Genomic DNA, 20,898 nt, shown 5'->3' on the forward strand with positions numbered 1-20,898 from the left:
TGGTCAGTGCATGTCATAGCGACTGTCGACCAGTCGACTGTCTGCCCCCTGGTGGTCAGTGCACATCATAGGGAGCAGTTGAGCGGCCTTAGCATATCATTAGCATATTATGCTTTGATTGGTTGAACGGCTGACTGGACGACTGGACAGTTAGCATATTAGGCTTTTATTATATAGGATTATTTTATTTTATCTTGATTTTATATTAAAGTTAAGACATTATATCAAATTTTAAAATATCAATATGTGGGTTATTTTTCTTATGCATTTAATTGTAGATATTAAAGAGAGCATTACATAATAGTGATATGAAAAGGAAATGGCTTCTGATGGGTTGAGTACACTGCACTAGATAATCTCAAAGTTCCTTCCATCTTTAAGTCCTGAGACTCCTTAGTTTCTCTAAGCTTACTATGACTGATGGACACTCCTGTCTCCCAATACAGTAAACACTGCTCTCACAGAAACTTATCTAAGATGAACACACTCTTTTGGTAGTATAAATGACTATATTTTACTTCTAAAAGAGAGCGAGCTGTTTTGTGTTATTTCACTGAGTTGAGAAGACCATGCTAAACCAAGAAATGCAAACGCTAATTTCCCCAGCATGATCACTTTCACACTCACACCTGTGTACTCATCTCACCTAGCTTGACAAGGCGGAGCATGGAGGTATTACTTCCTCTTTCAGTGCAAGCAGTTACGGAGAGATTGTAGATATCTCCTGGAGGCAGGCTGAGAATTGCAGTCATGACATTGCGTGTTACCTGCAAGATCATCGAAATTGAGGGTTTAACCTTCTGATCAAGTTGAACTATAATACCATTCTAAGCAATTACAGGACTATCACAGACATGGTCTCTCTGTTCTGTGCTGCAATCTACAATTGATTACAACCTTATGAATAAGTTATTTCCTCTAAAAATGATATAAATTCCTGATCTGAGCCAAATGTAAAGTAGCTCTAAGTATGCATAATACATATCAGAGCATTTTTGCAATTAATTCCTTGTTTGGAACAGGTATCACTGATATTTTCCCTCATATTCACAGCAAATTTTATAAAAGGTAACTGCTGGGCTGTTCCTAATAGGAATATTTCTCAGCCCTGAAACACTCAGAAGAAACCTGGCCATGTCTGGATACTTGGCTTCTTAACTGAAGACTGTATTTCCCAGAACTTCCCTGTAGCTAGAGGAAAGCATGTGACCCAATTCTGACCAATGGTTTGTAAGTAGAAGTCATGTGGGCAACTTATATATTTATTCACACTGTGTAGGTACCGGGCTTTCATGTCCTGTCTTCCCTGCACAGGTGATTCTAATGATAATGAAGGGTCACCTGTGCAGATGAGGATGACATGGAGTGGCAGCTGGAGCAACAGAGAGAGAGAATCTGGACCTTGGATGCTCCTTTATGGTACAGAAGAGGTGCCCTGTTAGTCCTGGGCTAGCAGGAGAGACACATAAACATTGCTTTTCTTTGAGCCATTATATATATTTTTAAATTAAAGTCATTTACTCTGTACCCTTAACTAATACAATGTCAAAAAGCTTATTATACCAGGAGAAAAGAAATCAGCATTACTAACATACCCAAATATTTAGGGGTTGGGGATATAAGGACAAAATATTGAAATTTCTTAACTATGGTTTTCTTGAAAATGTTTGACATCCTGAAGAAAACACTCAAATCATAACTTTCATAAGTGAAATTCACAGTTACAACTATTTCAGCTAACTTTTAAAGATTAAAAAGTAAGCTCTATAAAAAAAGGAATTTATTTTTTGTTCACTCTCCTCTCTTTAGAGCATAAAACAATGCCAATGGGCCTACAAGCATTTGTTTAATGTCTCAATACATTTTGCTTAATGGTTTTCCATAGTTTATGCAAATGAATGTTCAGATGCCCATACTGGGATTCAAAGAAACATACGCTCTTTTTAATTTTCTTCTTTCCTTCTGCAACAACCATCCAATGCAGCATTCTAGAATGGGAGAGGTCAGTTGTGTCATCCCCATACGTCCAACTGATATATAACAGACTGTTGAAATATTCCACAGAAGTGATTTCTGGAGCAACTGGGGCTATAAGGTAGAAAAGAAGAACACTTTAGCGTAAGAGGTTACTAATAATAAAAATGCTTATTCATACAGCAAGAAATCCCATGTAACGTTAAAGAACTAAAATTCACATGATATGATGGTCCTGGGTAGACCTGGGACTCTCAGTACCACAGGTATATAGTACAAGGTGAGCATTTGTTTCCTAGGACCTCACCTTACAGCTCAGATGCAAGAAAGCCCCATCTGAACCTGAGGGTATCAAGGTCTTTTATGTAAATTTCAGTTACAAAATTCTTAAAATGTTCACTTGTTTGGGTACGCTTGTTGCATCAATAAATTAGTCATTAGGCATTGGTGAACTTATTTTCAAAGAAGTGCTGGAAGCTCTGTTCTATAAAAATACATCTTTTGTTGTTGTGGCACAGCCAAGGTGTTTATGGGAATAAAGGACAGCGAGAGTAGAGGGACAGAAAAGAAATATTGTTTCCATAAAACACAAGGAAACATCATTGACAGTGTTTTAGGCCAGTGCTTTGCAGAAGGTAGGCTTTTAATAAATGCCTGCGGAAGGATATTTTTAATCATAATGCAAAGTTAAATTCTAACACTGACTTTATTAATCCTATCTAATAAAAGAGAAACATGCAAATTGAGCATACCTCCACTACGCCCACATGCCATGCACACCAGCCAATAAGGAGTGATTATGCAAATTAACCCAACCAAGATGGTGGTTAATTTGCATATCTAGGCGCAGAGCGAAGACTGAAGACAGCGTAGAAGGAAGCCAAGTGCTACAGAAGGGAGGGAAGCTGTGGAGAAGCAAGCAAGCGGGGCAGTGGAGAAGGGAGGGAAGCAGGCGGGGCGGGGGAGAAGGGAGGGAAGCAGACCACCGCAGGAAGCCCTATTGCAGGAATCTTCCTGCAACGGGCCTCTAGTGTATTTTATATTTTGATACATTTAAACTTTAAGAAAATTTCCAATTGGGAAGAAGAGCTCATCATAAGCTTTATAATATATGGCCTGTGAAAGCATATTTTCATTATTTTTAAAGTAAATGATAATTCTGAAGATTTGAAGAAACAAATAAACAGTTGAATTTAAATTCCATGGGAATGGTGGTTTAAAGACAGGCAAGTTTTCTGTTCCACAATGCAGCAAAAAACCAACTAAAATATTTGGAGGAGAATTTCTACAAATCATAAAGAATTATTTTCTTTAATTTGCTATTGATACTCAAAACAAATATTCATCACTAATGATGCTTTGAAATAATTCACTGTCTAGATTTGTAGTATATAGAGTAAAAAACACATTTCTCTGTCATGTGAAATAGCAGTAGCATCCTATATAATAAAAGCCTAATATGGTAAGTGTCTGGTCGTCCATTCAACGAATCAAAGTGTAATATGCTAATGATATGCTAAGGCCCCTCAACCACTCACTATGACATTCACTGACCACCAGGGGGCAGTCAACTGATCAACCAGTCACTATGATGTGCACTGACCATCAGGAGGCAGATGTTCTGACTGGTAGGTTAGCTTGCTGCTGGGGTCCAGCTTATCGGGACTGAGCGAGATGGGCCAGACATGCCCTAGAGCCCTCTCACAGTCCCTCCCCAGCTGGCCAACCTCCCACATCCCTCCCCGACCCTGATCGTGCACTGGTGGGGTCCCTTGGCCTGGCCTGTGCCCTCTTGCAATCCGGGCTGAGGGACTCCTCCCTCCATCCCTGCCCTTGCCCAAGTGCAGGAATTTCATGCACCAGGCCTCTAGTGTCTATATATTTGACAATAAAATCTTGAAATATCAACAATGTATCTTAGCAAATAACACAAACCCACATCATATTTCAGAATATTCTAATAAAGGATATTAACCCTGGCTTCTTTGTGGCCTCTTAATATATTCCCAATACTTCATTATATGCAACTACCTATACTTATGTTTCTTCAAAAAATATTTTCTCATGTTCTAATTATCATGAGGACAAAAACATATTTAAAATTTCAAACCCAGAAGCACATATTTCCCTTTCACAGGTACAAGGTCTTCAGATTTTTATATTCCGTGTTGTTACTTTAAAATCCAGCATAGTGCTGAAGGACCACAAGATGTCACTATTTGTTTATTAAGCATTATTTGGTACACCAGCATAATTATGAACTTGACTTGCAGATAAGTTGCCTAACAGAGAATAGACTTGAGGTCCTGATAAATCACACCTTATTAAAATATATTTTCCTGTTTCCTTTTATACTGCACAATTTGGCAGTTTGGGTCACAATGGAAAAGCATAGGAAAGTGAAGTTTGTGATCCTTATTTGCTTTAAAATGAAATGAGAGAAGAAAAAATGAGAATAAAAATAAATCAGCTACCATTATGTTTGAATAGTGATTTACATTAGGTAATTTAATTCTCTCACTATTCATGGGGTATTGTTATGTCCACATTATAGATGTTGAGACTTGAGACCTGTATCAGATAAGACTATGGACCGCCAATGTGAGCACGACAATAGTTTGTCCCAGGAAAAGATAGGAAATTATCAAAGATCAATTTCTTGAAGATAATAGACTGCCCACTCAGGCAAGTAGCTTGCCAATTAACCACAGTTTACGTATCCAGACTTGCTTTGTCAACCTAATTGTTACATGATGACCTTTACCCAATCCCAGTCGGTTCCCAGTTTTGAAAGGCACGCCAGACCACAGGTCCAGAACTATGAATCCTATGAATGTTCTATGTCCCATGTGCCCCTCTGAGACGCTGCAATGACTGCAAGGCGGGTTCTGCCTCACTGTGTGAGTGCTAATGCCCTGAGCTTGGCTCTCTTAGCCAGGTGTGAGGTAATATTCCGAGTGTTACCAATGAGAAAATAGAAGTCTAGGATCATTGAGATAATTCTAAAGCCAGAAATTAGCAGAGCCAGGTCTGTTCAATCAAGTGTTCAGATGGGAAGTCTGGGCTTTTTCCAGTCCAGACATGGCTGAGAAGAGAAGAATATTCTCAGGGAGTTAATACTAATAAAGTTGTTGATACAATGAAGTTTAATTATAATTAAATATGTAATTATTGATATAGTCAACAGCATAACACAAAGCTTCTTAAATAATTGGTATTTTCTCCTTTTTATAGCCAACGGGGAGCACTAGACATTGGATAGTAAGGAAAAGTGATGAGCTATATAAGTAAGTTGTGTAAGAATTTACATAGAGTTAATTTCTTTCTTTTGTTTTTGAATTTATAAATTTCAATGGAACAAAGCTCGATGTCCAGTGAGGAAAACATTTTGCCAAAATTATTCTTCATTTAAAAATATTTTTCTCTTTTCTTTTTTCAGTACAACTCTAATTACAGTCTAAGAGTTCACCCAAAAGTTCCTGAAAAATCGTAATTCAAACAACCAGAATTAATGTCTCTTTTATGAATTTCCCCTTTTCATTGTCACCTCTGATCACTTTTACCATCTCTGCTATATGATGATAAGTTACACAATTTAAGGCTCTGAGATCTAACATGAACAATTTTTTTAAAGTTACTTAAACTTTGTGTCCTGAATTTTGCTAAGCAACTTATTTAATTGAGAAATAATAATCTCTATATATAAAAGCCTAAGCAACCGAATGATCAATCGACTGGTTGCTATGATGTACACTGACCACAAGGGTGCATACGCTCAACTCAGGAGCTTCCCCCTGGTGGACAATGCACTCCCACAGCCAACCTCCTGCAGCCGGCCAACTTCCCGTAGTCCCTCCCCCCAGCCGGCCCGCCCCCCATCTGCCCCAATCCTAGGCCAGGCTGAGGGATCCTACTTAGTGCACAAATTTGTGCACTGGACCTCTAGTAGATAATAACAGAGAATAGATACTAGTATTATCCACATTTTTCACATTAAAAAACCACCAAGGCTTAGAAACATTAATTGCTCAAGGTCATATATGGCATCCAGCAGAGGTGTGATTCAAACCCAGGTCTACCTGTCTCCACAGGCTTTTTAACTCCTGCAGTGGACAACACTGTAGTCAGCCTGGGCTTTAATGGTGCAAGTAATAAGGACATGGAGGCCCTCTAGCAAATACAGCCATCAAATGGGCAAAGGCAATTGAGTGCAGTGTGAAGCACATCTCTTTTCTGATCAATTTCAAACAGGGGCACACCACTCAAGGGCAGTGATTCAGAATAAAAATGAATCAAGGGCAGTAACTCAGGATAAAAATAATATTTTAATTTTTAAAGGCCATTATTTAAACAAATAATAATAATTTTCCAGACTCAAGCATATGATCTTCCATGACCCTGAGGCTCAGTCGGTCCTGAGTGAGTGACCAGCACTTTCTGGAGATGTGTCTCTTCAGAACCTTCTGCAGATAATGTTCTCTCCTCAGGAAACCGTTCCCTGCACACCACTCACCTGTAATGAAGCTGATGGTAGAACTGTCACAACAGCTCAATTCTGGGTCTCCCCATGTCACCATGGTCACGCGGAAGTTGTAGTACCACGCTGGCAACAGATTAGCTATTCTCTAAAAAAAGCAAGGAGACAAAAGACTAAAGGGCAAAATCATATTTTTTTAATAGAATTATTTCTAGTTGGCCATGAAAAGAACTAATCAATAATTTTTATTTTATATTCTGTGCCTTGTCGTATTCACAAAATTTTCCACTAAAAGCACACACACATACAACCTCTTTTTGGAATGAGGTGAGGTGTAAATAAAATGCTATACAAAAACACAATGTAATTTTAAAAAGTGATTCAAAGGTATAGAGTCAGATGCTTCCAATATTGGTTTCATTTTGCAGTTTCCCAAGTTATATTACACAAGTGAAATAGGACTTGTTTGCAAGTGACTGTAGATAAACGTCTCCCTATTTCTAAGCCAAATGACCTTTCATAACTCTGTATTCCCCCAGGTTGGACCATAGGCATGTGTCCTTGATGGGTGACAATTACCAGAGTCATCAACTGGGTAGAGGGCAATTGTGTACTTCATGTGTGACCTGTAGGGAAACTGCACTTATAAAATTATTTAAGGTTTAGAGAGAGCAATCTTTACCGGCTCTCTAATGGCCTGACACTATAGGTACTTAACTGTTTTGTCGATGTCAAGAATCATCATTACAGTTAAGCAGTGTCAACTAATTATTAAATAATGAAAGGTGATCTCCTGTGTTTTTCTCCCCAGGAGCAGTAAGAAACAATAAGCGCTTGGTAGCTCTACTAAAATATAGATTAACAAATAAACTGGGGCGAAAGCCAGTTGCACACAATTCTTTCTCTCGTTCTCAAAACAAACAACTAAAAATCAATCCTAAAAACAACCAAAAAAACCTTGAGAGTAGCAAGCTGTGTATATTTACAAAATGGTCTAATTTGCAGATACCTTTTCCCGACATTAGGTACATATAGGCACATCTATTTACACAGGGAAGTGTGTCAGATGGCTAAGATTACCACTGATGCAGTTAAGGAGGCAGTCGCTGCTATTTCATAGTAGGTTGTCCACTCTGATGTCATGGCTGCAGGGTTGAAATAAAACATTTCAACCACATATTTTCTGAACACTCCTAAGTATGGTCTGGTCCAGCTCAAAACCACTGCTGTGGGGCCCAAAGGGTACAGCATTAAATCCTTTATTCCAGTTGGAACTAAGAGGAAGGAGGAGGGGGGAGTGAAAAAAGAAAGCCAAGAAGGAATGTTTAATATCATAGCAATGGCTTCAAACTTCTACTTAATAACCAAGGTTTTTGCTCTTCTGATACAATCATTGAAAACTGAACATATTTGCCTCTGATTCCCAACCCCCCTCCAAATAGTAAATGCTAAGGATGCCCTCCAGCTATACAATTGCAATAGTTTATTACTCTGAAGGTAGGATATTGGGTGAACAAGAATGGGCCTCCCATATATGATGATAATGAGTTGAGCCTGGACATTGCACCCCTCCAAATAATACTTTGATAATGTTATTATTCTTGTACCTGGTGACTTACCAATGGCAAATGTCACAGGATCTGAAGGTGGTCCAATCAAAGGGCCTTTTCTTAGGTACATCACAACCTGGTATTGGGCACCAGGAACCAGATTTTCAATAATAGATTTGCTTGAGTTCACCTTTAAACCAAACAGCCAATAAGATTTCATTAGAGCTGAGCTTTTAGAATGTGACACAGAGGCTAAAATTGTATTCAGAGACTCTTTATGGAACCACAGATGCTTTTGAAATCCAGAATCCTTTACTCCTGCCCAGGAAGGTCAGATTTCAAAATTAGGATGATTTATAGTTTATGTGAACACTGAAGGAAGCCCAGAACATTCAGATTCTATGGCTGGATTTAATAAGCCCCGTGAAATGCTTTATACCCATCAGTGTTAATTGTAACTATGTACACAAGAGACACATAAACCTCTAACCATAATCAAATCAGCAATACCGTAAGGAGAGTCTGACAGTCTAAATTGTAGTGTCACCCGATGGCATACGAAGATCAGTACAGGAATGCCTTTAGTCCCTTGTCACTGAGAAGCATATAATATCTAATTATAGAGATGGAAATGACTTCAGAAATTAGCTAGTCCAAGTCTCTTAATAGATTAGGAAAGGAAAGCGAGAGAATGCCCAAGGTCACATATTTAGATTCAGTGCTGGGACTAGAAGCCTAGTGTGTGACCTCTAATCCACACTACAGGCGAGTCATGGCTGAGCATAGAGATATAGTGGAAGTTCTTTTTTAATTTTATTTAAATTTTTGTTGAAAGTGTTACATATGTCTCCTTTCCTCCCCCCATTGACCTCTCCCTGCCTGTTCCCACCCCCCAGCACATGCCCTCACCCCCCTACTGTCTGTGTCCATTGGTTAGGCTTTATACTAGTACATGCATACAAGTCCTTTGGTTGATCTCTCACGCTCCCCTCCCGCCCCACACACACACACACACTCCCCTGCCTTCCCTTTGAGTTTTGTTGGTCTGTTTGATGCTTCTATGTCTCTGTATCCATTTTTGTTCATCAGTTTACTAGAGGCCTGGTGCACAAAATTCATGCACGGAGGGGGGGTGAGGGGTTGTCCCTCAGTCAGGCCTGTGCCCTCTCACAGTCCAGGACCCCTCAGGTAAGCTCCCTAGGCCTGGCTGGCGATCAGGGCCTATCTGAACTTTCCTTCCCCTGGCTGCCAAAGCTAGCCCTGCCCCGGCCACTGCCACCGCTTACCATTGGTGTGGTGCTACCCCTCCTCCCCCGCCACTGGTTGCCTTCCCCTGTGGGGGACAGGTGTGGGGTGCAATAGCTTGGCTGTCCTGGGCCTCTCTCTGCAGGGGGATCGATCGTGGGGCTCTAGGCTCTGCGATTGATCGCCAAACAGAGAGAGGCCACACCCACCCAGCCAGGGCTCCACGATCGATCGCCACGCAGAGGGTGGCCTGGGCCTCCCTCTTTGGGGTGAACGATCATGGAGTCCCCCCATCAATCGCCCCACAAAGGGTGGCCTGGGCCTCCCTCTGCCTGGCAATCGTGGGATGATGGCGGGGCCCTCAACCAATCGCATCACACCCGCCTTGGCTGGCCTGGCACCAGTGTGTGTCATAGCGTGATTGTCTGGAAGGTCATCCAGATGGTCATTCTGCTGTTCGGTTGATTTGCATATTATGCTTTTATTATTATAGATGTTGTTCATAATATTCCACAAATGAGTGAAATTCTTTACAAGGCTATTGTGACCCCATGAAATAATGTTGTTGAGAACATTTCTCATTAGATGAGCTCCTCTTAAATGATTTTTAAAAATCTCTTGATTATGTAATAAAAAACATATAGAGAAAAATAGTGAAAACAGCTAGATAATATGTACCCATTTAAATTCAATGTTGGTGTGCATAATGATTGATGATTAAGAAGTATGCTTTAGTGCTTCTGATGTTGACAGTCTTGCTTAATGGAGAGAACACAGGTATTCTGTTTAGACTGCCTGAGATCAAATCTTGACTCCATCCCTCATAAACATGGGAATTCATTGATAATTTATAATTTTAAAATAATTTTTACCTTGTTTTCCTAATTGATAAAGTATCAACATGACTATTATATATCTCATAGAGTTCTAAGGATGTTTAAGACAGAATATTAAAAAAGTTGACTCTTATTACTCATCAACTGTTTGGCCTCTAGGGTACATAAAATTGTAAAATTGCTACAAAGGTGCTTAAATAAATGGACATTAAATAAATATTGTTGAAAGCTTACCTAAGCCACAGTTTGCCAAAGTCTCATCACAATATTAAGAATAAACATACTTTTAGCGGTATTATATAAAGTAAAACCTTCCCAATGCCAGAAACTGATTCTACCCAGCAGAAACTGTATAATTTGTATTGGCACAACTTGCTCTACACATAGGTACCCCCACAGCATGCCAAAATTTATTTTCAATTAATTTGATCAAAATAAGACTAAACTGAATTAATGTTAGCATTTCCACCTTTCCTTTTCTAGTTACACATTATTTATATCAGGGTTTCTTGCCCAGGTTTTAGAATTCATTTCTGCTGGAAGCCATCTAGACAAGGCTGGTCAACTAGATATCCTCATTTGATAGAGCATTTCCTGAAGAGATAAGGTATGGATAAGAACATGTATATTACACACAACTAAGCTATACCTTTTTTATTTCTCTAGAATACATTTTAAACAGTAAAACCAATACTATTTGCTCATTATAAAAATTATTCACATCGTAGAAAAGTAAATAAATTGGAAGTCTTACTGGCTTCCTTCCACCATTTCCAACATCTTGGTGAGCAATCTTCCAGACCTTCCTTGGTACATAAACCCATCAATAATATGCTATTGAACCAGATAGGTGTCATATTATCAACATGGCTCCAAACTTTTAGATTTCACAAAACATTCTAGACATACTGCCATACCTGTGAATGCTGACCTAGTTCATTAATCACTCGTTAAGCACATCAGAATAACACAGGACATAAAGAGTGTACATTGTTTCAGGGTGCTGTTAAAGTTCCTTTGGTTTGATAATATTTTAGGCAGTAGTCGATTCAGATGAATACTTAGAGTCACAGTCTCTTAAATGTCATAATAATGAATTTGTCCTAGGAAAATTATACTTTTGAAGATTACTTGTAATTTATCAATTTTAATTAAAATGAATGGCTATCGATGGGCACTTTTAAATACCCATAAAAAGGCTTATGCTTTTGGATTGGACGACAGCCCTTTGGAAGGATTCTCCCAGCCCACTGGTGCCCTCAGAACCAATGTGAGAATAACCATGTGAATGTAGTAGTTTCAGTAGTTTAAATTATACCTTTAAAATAAAAAGCACACACACACACACATATATATATATATGTATATACATATATATGTGTATATGTATATATGTGTATATACATATATGTGTATATATGTATATATATACATATATATCATAATACTAAAAAAATAAGAAGAAAGTAATGATATTGCAAATGACCTTGTAACAAATCATAAACACCAATCCCATCCCCAATTTTTGAATATTTGCTACCACCCTATATCTACACTTCTGTCTCTCCATGCCTTCTTATTTATCCTAGACCTTCTTGGGGGTGGGTTGGAGGTAGGAAGAGGAAATGCTCCTTATTAAATAATATGTATTTTATTCTCTAGAGCAGTGGTTCTCAACCCTTCTAATGCCACAACCCTTTAATACAGTTCATGTTGTGTGACCCCCAACCATAAAATTATTTTCGTTGCTACTTCAAACTGTAATTTTGCTACTGTTATGAATCGTAATGAAATATCTGTGTTTTCTGATAGTCTTAGGCTCTACAGCAGCGGTTCTCATTGCTACTTCATAACTGTAATTTATGAAGTTTATTTAAGAACCGCTAGCAGTGTCGCCTAAGACATTACGATTTATAACAGTAGCAAAATTACAGTTATGAAGTAGCAACGAAAATAATTTTATGGTTGGGGGTCACCACAACATGAGGAACTGTATTAAAGGGTCGCGGCATTAGAAAGGTTGAGAACCACTGCTCTAGAGGATCATTTCATACCCTCTTCCCCAATTTCCACCCCATCTTTGCATTCCAATATTTCCTCTCTCCCACTCCTGACTAGCTTAGTCCTCACTGCAGAGAATTATATTCAGTCTAATGTTTCTCCAACTAGTCACCTTCTCAGTTAAAGAAATGGGAGGAAAGATGGACTAGACAGTATAAGAAATACTCAATAAACTTAAATAACTAAGTTGAAGTAGATGGTGGGAAGGGGTCCTTTGAGTCTGAAATGATCTTATTTCTACATTATGTAATCTTTATTCCATTAGTTCATTTCTATATATTTGCTACAGTTATTCCGGTTTTTCTGTGGAGAACCATAGAATTGCTCCATCTCCCTCCCTTGATTAAAAAAATCCAGTTAGGTTTGTGTGATAATAAAAGCTAACAATTCCTTGCACACTTATATTCCAAGCACTGCATTAAGCATCCAGACTTTGATCTTTAGTACAGCTCTATGAGGTAGGATATGCTTCTCCTTATATTACGGATTAAGACACAAAGACATAGAGATGAAGAAAGTTGCCTAAGGGACTCACAGCTGGTAACTTAAAATCAGGTCTGATACTGGATTCGAAGCTTTTAGTCACTACTTTTGACCTTGTCAAGATGAGCAGTGAGGGTGACCCCCTTCCTAGTGTAGCACATGCAATCCCACTAAAAACAGCATTGGCCTGGAGGTCAGATCACTTAAGTCCTGGTCTCAGCACTAACACTAATCAGTGTGTAACTTTAGGCAAGTTCCTTAAATAGTTGGCCTCTTAGCGCTACCATTTCTTCATTTATAAAGCCAATAGACTTATTTTTCTGTCTTCTGACTTTGTCATCCTATAAATTGTCCTACATTCCTATATTCCTATAAATTGTCATCCTATAAATTGTCCTACATTCATACATTCCTATAAATTGTCAAAAAACACTTATGGACCAAGGCAGATCACATATAAAATATATATACATACACATATTATATTATGCTTCTTAAGTCTGAAATTTATGATTGTGTGCGAGCCTTTGGAGAAAATGCCAAAATCACATTTGATTTCAGAGAACTGACTGGGTCCTTTATATAACACCAATTGAGCACTGACTTTATGTTCAACATATATGAATGTATTAATGAATAGCCTAAAATGGTTGTTAGGAGAGAGATATCACAAAACTCCTTTTCCCATGAACAGTCACATACAAACACATACATGGAACAAAACAAAAAAAACCCGATATGAAGAACATATATGAGATGAGGACAAATTTAAATTAAATTAAAAAAATGTACCTACATGGAAGACCAGATGCTGAGTTTCATGAACTTAAGGTTCAAGTCAAATTTGTTTTATTCCTAACATCTCACCCAGGATCCACCTACCACAAAAATCAGTGGAGTTGTAAGAGGAATAGGGGCACGAGCAGGGAATCTCATGGATGATCTAGATGAGATATAAAGCAATGATCCTATGTACAGTTGATGGTAGAGGCAAAATAGGGAGAATGAAACTGTAACATAGTGAAATGTTACATTAATTGTGAATATGTGTTTGTCTTTAGAATCATACTTATTTTCGAGCTGTATTTTGAATTTTCTATTTAATGTAGTCACAGAACCACTGAATATAAAACTAAAGAAATATTATTATTATTTTCTTTATGGATACTGATTGCTTTAGAACTAAGCCCAAGTCAGATGGATTCTGGTGAGAACTCCTTCTGGATTCCTTTGTTCAATGGTCACGTGTCTATAGGTTGGTTTTTGAGACTTTTTGAGCTGATGTTTTCTTATCTGAAAATGTGTGTGTGTGTGTGTGTGTGTGTGTGTGTGTGTGTGTGTGTAGTGGGATAATGGATGATGGGGGTGTAACAATAACAAAATCCTCAAAACATTCTTGTAGTAATTGAAATAACACCTAGCACAATGGCTTAGTTCCCACTCTCTATTTTAAATATTGGTCTCCTTGCCTATAATCTTTAATAGTTTCATGTTTGCACTTCACAAAGGTGCTATCAAAGTGCATTTAGACCAGCCCTTTCTGGATCATTTATAATGTATACTATCTATCTATACTTTTAACCTTCTGTTTCCATGTAAAAAATACGTAATTTTCACATTAGTTGGGGCAAGGAAGAATGTACCTTGGAGCAGTCAAGTTCTAGGTCACGTTCTGTAAGAGAAAAACATTTTTCTATCAATGCCCAGAGCCAATCATCTTCGGTGTGCTCAGGGAAGGAAGCTTATAAGCTGCACAGTGAGCGCTGATGAACAGTTAATTGGTTCAGCATATTTACTCCTTAATTTAATTCAAGTCAAGAGGTGGCCTCAGCTTTCAGCGTGGGCTTATCTCAGCACGCTACGGCTTTCTAGTGCTCCAAAGACTACAGTTCCTGAATTCATCTTATCAATTAAAAAATTCTCCCTTTGAATTTCACTAATGCCTAACTTTTGTGGCATAAATGGAAGCATCCCAAATAGCTTTCATATAGCAGGCATCTTTTCTGAGTATTCTATTTTCAGTGTACTCCACATGAATTGGTAATTTTTTTTTTTTTTTTTTGCCTTTAGGGAGGTAAATATTGTGTTTGTAAGATACCAAGAAACAGTAAATTTGATCCAATGAAATAATAAAATGGAATAAATAATAAAATGTACTAAAACCAGGTTTTAGGAAAATGCTGTTGGGCTCCAGCTCCTGGTGGGTATTCAGGACACTGGAGAGCAAGGCCTGCTCTCGGCCGCTCTGCTTGGCTTCCTTCAGGACTGCTGACAGGTGTGTGCATGCAGCTGGTAGCCGCTCCCAGAACTGCTGATCTGCTCACGGTCTCCACCTGCCCTCTCTTGTGCTCAGCTAACGCCTAACATCCTACAAAACTCTTCTCAGTGGTGATTATTCAGTTTTTTACTTTATAGCCTTTGAATTTTTGAATTTTTTTTTTTTCAGTGAGCATGCATTACTTTTATAGTTAAAATAATAAGGAAAAAAAAAAAAAAGAGAGAGAGAGAGAGAGAGAGAGAAAAAAAAAAAAAAGTAAAAGAAACAAAACTGCCCCCAAACTTTCTCTCCGGTTGGCCACTCCCCTGGTGGAAAATTTTCTCACCAGTTTCCAAATTGTCTATTTCTCAGGCCCCATTCCTGCGATTGGCTTCCTGGTCATTCCTGGCCTAGGCCTTGTTTTATACTCTGCAGTAATTATATGCTCAGTTATCCTTTGTTCTCACTAAATTATAAGCTCTGCAAGAGCCAGGACGTATAAAAATATCTAGATCCCCAATATCTATCCTAGTTCCTGGTACATCATAGGTGCTCAGTAAATTCTCCTGTGTGAGGAATGAAAGAGAAAGGAGACGGCCACCCTGAGAGGGAAAAGGAAGATGACTGTGACCCAAGAGCCATGCACACTCATTCCCCCCTCCTGTCCCCGCTCACGGAGCACCAGAGACCTGAGCCCAGCTTCTCCATGGCCTCCCGCATTGCCTGCCAGGCTGCGCTGCTGTAGGTGAGTGAGCCCACAGCCAGTCCCCTCCTTTACCTGCGTGCAGTACTGTTTTTCCAGCCGCTGGCTCTCCTTTTGTTTCTGGCAGGTGAGGGACACCACAGACACAATGGTGCCGTTGTAGTTCTCTTGGGAGGACGTCCAGGACATCAAGGCGGTGGTTGAGCTTAGAACATGGACACTCACATGTTGGGGCTTCTCAGTGAGCTCCTCAATCCACTCTCCCGAAGGACCTGAAGGTTTGAAAGGAGAGCACAAGGCACGTGTCACCCTGAGATGGTTGAGACAAAAGGCTAGTTTTAAAAATCATGTTGTTTCCCCTTCGCCCTAAAAGAGATATTCCAAGTAAGATTGGCCGCCTGGCCCTGCCGGTGTGGCTCATTGGTTGAGCATTGACCTATGAATCAGGAGGTCATAGTTGGATTCCCGCTCAGGGTTGTGGGCTTGATCCCAGTGTGGGGCGTGCAGGAAGCAGCCAATCAATGATTTTCTCTCATCATTGATGTTTCTATCTCTCTCTCCCTCCACCTTCCGCTATGAAATCAATAAAAACATATTTTTAAAACACATATTAAAAAAAATAAAGATTGGCAGCCTGACTGGTCTTGACATCGTCTGCCCAGCTACAGCCCGGCACTGTATCCCTCATCATTGACCTAAACAGCAGCCGCAGCAGCAAAAACAGCCCTAGTGAGAGATAGAAGCTTCATTTCCTTTATGTGCATCTGAGTTAATTCTGGAAAATTCTTCACCGGAGCGAATTTACTTCTCTTTTAACAAAGAGTGGATGTAGCAGTGTGACATGTCATCAGTGTTTATAATTTCTTTGTTGCTAGGATCTTTGGTCTCTAGAAATAATTACTTTGAGATCCAAACTAGCTTCTACTATAGTTGTGTAAAAAAAAAAAAATCCAAATTTGGTAACAGTAGGATAGAAGAGGCAGGGTGTGACTATATTAGAGAAGAAATGGGCAGCAGGCTGGCTCAATTATAGAAGCTGGCTAAAACCTGGGGATAATTTGTGGACACGGTGGGTTCCTCATGATAAAATATCTTCATAGAATTTCCCCCTTAGCTTTGTTCTCTTGAGTTTCTAAAAGGGTGATTAGCACTGTGCCTGACTCATAAGAAGGACTTCAGAATTATTTAGGTGATTATTACCTACAGAAATTCTCTGTTGCAATTCCAATGTGCAACTTTCTTTTATTTGCTTAGGAAATATTTCCCCATTCCTTAATAGAAACTGTCTTCCTAGGCTGGGACCCAGGACAGGAAAGGGAGCAAGTGGGATACTAGTCACAGGTTCACCATAACTGGGGAGCAGGGGAAATAACAATAATGATCATGGCAAAGAGATATAGCATGCATTACCTACGAGGCTCTATTTTGAGTCTATATGTGTTTATAAACTTAATCCCTTAATTTCCATAGCAAATCTGTGAGACAAGTACCAGTATTAATCTCAGTTTCAGACAAGGTAACTAAGGCAGAGGGAGGGTAAATGAGCTGGCATTCACACACAGGAAGTTCTAAACCCCATGCAGTGGCGCAATAAATATCTGTTGACTGTACAACAGAATTAATAAATAGGCCAATAGTATAATCCCAGGCTAGGATTGAATAGTTTGGTACCAGAAGCAAGATGTATACACAAATAAAATACATCTAGAAAAAATACCACACTCGTGTTGTGTGCTATGAAACAGTAGAAACTCAGGGAAGGGAAGAGCCAGCATGGCCAGAATAGTTGAGGGAGTTTTCTGGAAGCCGTTCACACTTGCAGGGGACTCTATGAGCAGATAAGGAAATGTTTGGGTTAATGGAACACTGTTAGCCTCATGGGAAGAACTGAATAGTAAGCCTTGTTCGCATTCTCAAGGGATCTCACGGCAAAGATCTCCCATCGTTGGAAGCCGCGGAAGGCAACTGTGACTCTTCTTTCTGCATGTCTCATGGATCTTTCAGGCCTCCACCAGGGGCGACATTTTTGGTTTCTTAAGTAAAAGTTTATATGGGACATTGTCAACATGTGTAAGCTACTAAATAAACTGATTTCTTCCCTCTGCCTTCCCCCTGTTTCCCCTGACCGTCCCCCTCCCCCTTGAGGATTATTTGGTGAAGGTGGTATTTTGCCTTTGCAGATGGTGATGAAGTATATGGTGGTCATTCTTTTTGGAGAGCAATGTTTACCCATTCCCTTCTGTTTCTTCTTTCTGCTGGTAAGAGGCACATTAACGTCCCGATGAGCTACAAATTGATTTTTAGCCTCTAAATTTCTGGTAACCAGAGTCAGATTACATAAAAATGTTACAAACATGCACCATTTGTGCAACTTTTATTTTTTATTTATTTTTTAAAATAGGTTTTTATGGATTTCAGAGAGGAAGAGAGAGGAGAGGGAGAGAGAGAGAGAGATAGAAACATCAATAATGAGAGAGAATCATTGATCAGCTGCCTCCTGCACGCCCCCTACTGGGGACCAAGCCTGCAAACCGGGCATGTGCCCTTGATTAGAATAGAACCTGGGACCCTTCAGTCCACAGGCTGACACTATCCACTGAGCCAAACCAGCTAGGGCTTTGTGCAGCTTCTAGAGGCTGCTTATTGCTCTGCTATTACTTTTTTCTGTAATCCTTACCTGAGGATATTTTTCCCCATTGATTTTTAGAGAGAGTGGAAGGGAGAATGGGGAATGAAGGAGAGAGAGAGAGAGAGAGAGAGAGAGAGAGAGAGAGAGAGAGAAAAAAAGAGAGATAGAGAAAGGGATGAGAGAGACACATTGATTGGTTACCTCCCGGAGCCGGGGATCGAACCTGCAACCCAGGTATGTGCCTTTGACCCAGTGTTGAATCCTAGACCCTTTGATTCATGGGCCAATGCTCTAACCAGTGAGAAAAAAATGGGCCAGTGCTTTGCTATTACTTTTTATGGAATCAGTAGAAGCCATCCTGAGACTTGAGACTGGGCCTTTTAGGATGCTCTAACTTTGTCTTCTTGTGCCAACTTTATGGTGACCACATAGGTCTCACTAAACTTCAAGCTTTATCTGTCTTTTGCGCTCTATAAGATCAACATTCTAATGAGACTTTTCACGCAGTCCAACAATATCAATTGTCATTACAACCTTAAACAAAAGTCCTATTTCCCAAACTGTGTGTTCATGTCCTTTGAGACTTTGTTGTGCCTAGTGTGAAAGATCAGCTTAATAAATGTGCAATTAGCCCTAGCTGGTCAGGCTCAGTGGATAGAGCATTGGCCTGCAGACTGAAGGGTCCCAGCTTCTATTCCGGTCAAGGGCTCATGCTCCAGTTGCCGGCTCAATCCCCAGTACAGGGTGTTCAGGAGGCAGCCAATCAATGATTCTCTCTCATCATTGATGCTTCTGTCTCTTTCTCTCTCTCCCTTCCTCTCTCTGAAATTAATAAAAATATATTAAAAAATAAATGTGCAATTATCGCAATAATAAAAAAGTCCTTAAGTTAAATCTGTAGGTTTGCGACTATTAAACATACATATATTTCCTCTGTTCTCAACATTTCCTGGATTTGGGACTCTCTTAACCTTGAATAATTCTCAGAGTCTCCAAGGTGTGATAAATAATTGATGCCTGAGCATCATTAATCTCACCAGTTCCATTGTTCTAGCTCCCCTGTAAGTGCAAAACCGTTTCTTTGGTACTTACTGATATAAAAACTGAGTGATTTTGCTGACTGACTTTTTCGAGTTTCACAAGATCCTGAGGAACTAAAGGTTGTCACAGATAACTTATATTTCCCAGGCTCCTTCAGTTCTGTAACAAATTCCTGTGCTTCTTCAGCCACTGTCAAATGTTCAGTGAAGTTTTCTAAATCACACATGAAAAGAGAAGATACATAAATGGATAACTGCAGAGGCCTTGACTACAGACAAGTTAATTCATTAAAAATGCATTTTTTATATTGTCTTCTTTCTTTTGTCAGATTCAGTTATACTTCTAAGCTAAAGGTACAATAATTAAAAGATGACAAAGGGTTCGAATTGATTTTCACAATAGTTTTAAATAACCAAACGACAATATGGTGTCCAAATCAATAAAACGAGGGTGAGTATATACAATGTATTTTTAAGTATGGTTTCCCAACAAAACTACATTCACAAAATAGAAATAGAATGTTAGAAGATAGCAATAATTAACTTGGTCATCCAGATATAAGGGCTAAAAAGTAAACAGCAACAAATATCCTGTAAGTTCCTTGTGGTAGCATTAAATATCCAGAAATGCCTTATAATATTTAATTATTTCTAACTAGAAATAATTATTTAAAAATTATTTCTAGTTAGAAATAACTCCTGTGGATATATTTTCTGACACTTGTAATATTTTTCTTTTATCTGTTTGCTTCTAGAACTTCTAAAAATAAAAAATAACTTTTATATTGCTTCAAAGTTCGTCTCCTACTGTTTATTACTTCCTTTGAAGTTATCATCAGTTGGTGATTTTAATAGCCTTCCACAGAACACAGTGCAGTCAGATAACAGCACATTTGAACCTTTGCAGAAATAGGTATTAAAAAAGAATTCTGAGTAGCAAGACCCTATTTTCCATAGGGTATACTGAAGAACAGACAAATAAAAGCCAGAATAAAAAAACTTAAAAAAAAAACACCAAGTGATTCCAGGCGACTGTTACAACTTTTGACTCACATAATTGGAAATGACTAAGGATTTCAGTTTTATACAGTAACTGGGTATGGTTTACTGCTCTATCATCTAGTCTAGAGGAATCCACAGATTTTGTATCTCATTCTACTGAATGAAATAGGGGGGAACAATATGTCATATATACAATAACATGGTCTTAATGTCCTAATCTGCAAATACAGTTGTCATTGTAACTTCAACTTTTGACAACTTGGCAACCTGGCAACCGTTACAACTCATGCTATGAGACTGGAAAGCATACAATGAAGTATGTTACTGTACAAACAAGACAAACAATGAATAACTATAACAAGCTACCAAAAAACAGTTTAAATGTTATTCGTGACTCAAATTTACTGAATGCCATGGCATTCATTGCCTTTTATAAATTAGTGGGCTAAAATATAAAGAATGACTCTCAGATGCTGGTTAAGTGAATACAATCGATAATACGTTAGCTATAGTGAAAATACCAATTGCTGTGCATTTCCTGTTTTACTACCAGCTTCTCTTAGGGAAAATATGAGTGGTGTTGCCACCAGAGAAGCACACGCAAGGGAAATAAGAATAGCTAGAGGAGCTGACACAGGCTT

At 38.9% G+C, this 20,898-nt stretch overlaps 1 protein-coding gene across 1 annotated transcript in view; it reads right to left on the reverse strand.

Moving 5' to 3' along the window:
* PTPRO (protein tyrosine phosphatase receptor type O) overlaps positions 1 to 20,898 on the reverse strand; it is a 115,587-nt gene that overhangs the window by 71,837 nt on the left and 22,852 nt on the right. The window contains exons 6-12 of the mRNA XM_054718619.1: positions 19,308 to 19,469; positions 15,662 to 15,858; positions 8,071 to 8,191; positions 7,532 to 7,725; positions 6,488 to 6,599; positions 1,937 to 2,088; positions 647 to 767 (exon numbers count right to left, since the gene is read on the reverse strand). Of these exons, the coding sequence (XP_054574594.1) occupies positions 647 to 767; positions 1,937 to 2,088; positions 6,488 to 6,599; positions 7,532 to 7,725; positions 8,071 to 8,191; positions 15,662 to 15,858; positions 19,308 to 19,469 (1,059 nt within the window). The remainder of the gene's footprint in view (positions 1 to 646; positions 768 to 1,936; positions 2,089 to 6,487; positions 6,600 to 7,531; positions 7,726 to 8,070; positions 8,192 to 15,661; positions 15,859 to 19,307; positions 19,470 to 20,898) is intronic.

This window comes from Eptesicus fuscus, chromosome 7 (assembly GCF_027574615.1).
Source record: "Eptesicus fuscus isolate TK198812 chromosome 7, DD_ASM_mEF_20220401, whole genome shotgun sequence".
Taxonomy (NCBI): Eukaryota; Metazoa; Chordata; class Mammalia; order Chiroptera; family Vespertilionidae; genus Eptesicus; species Eptesicus fuscus.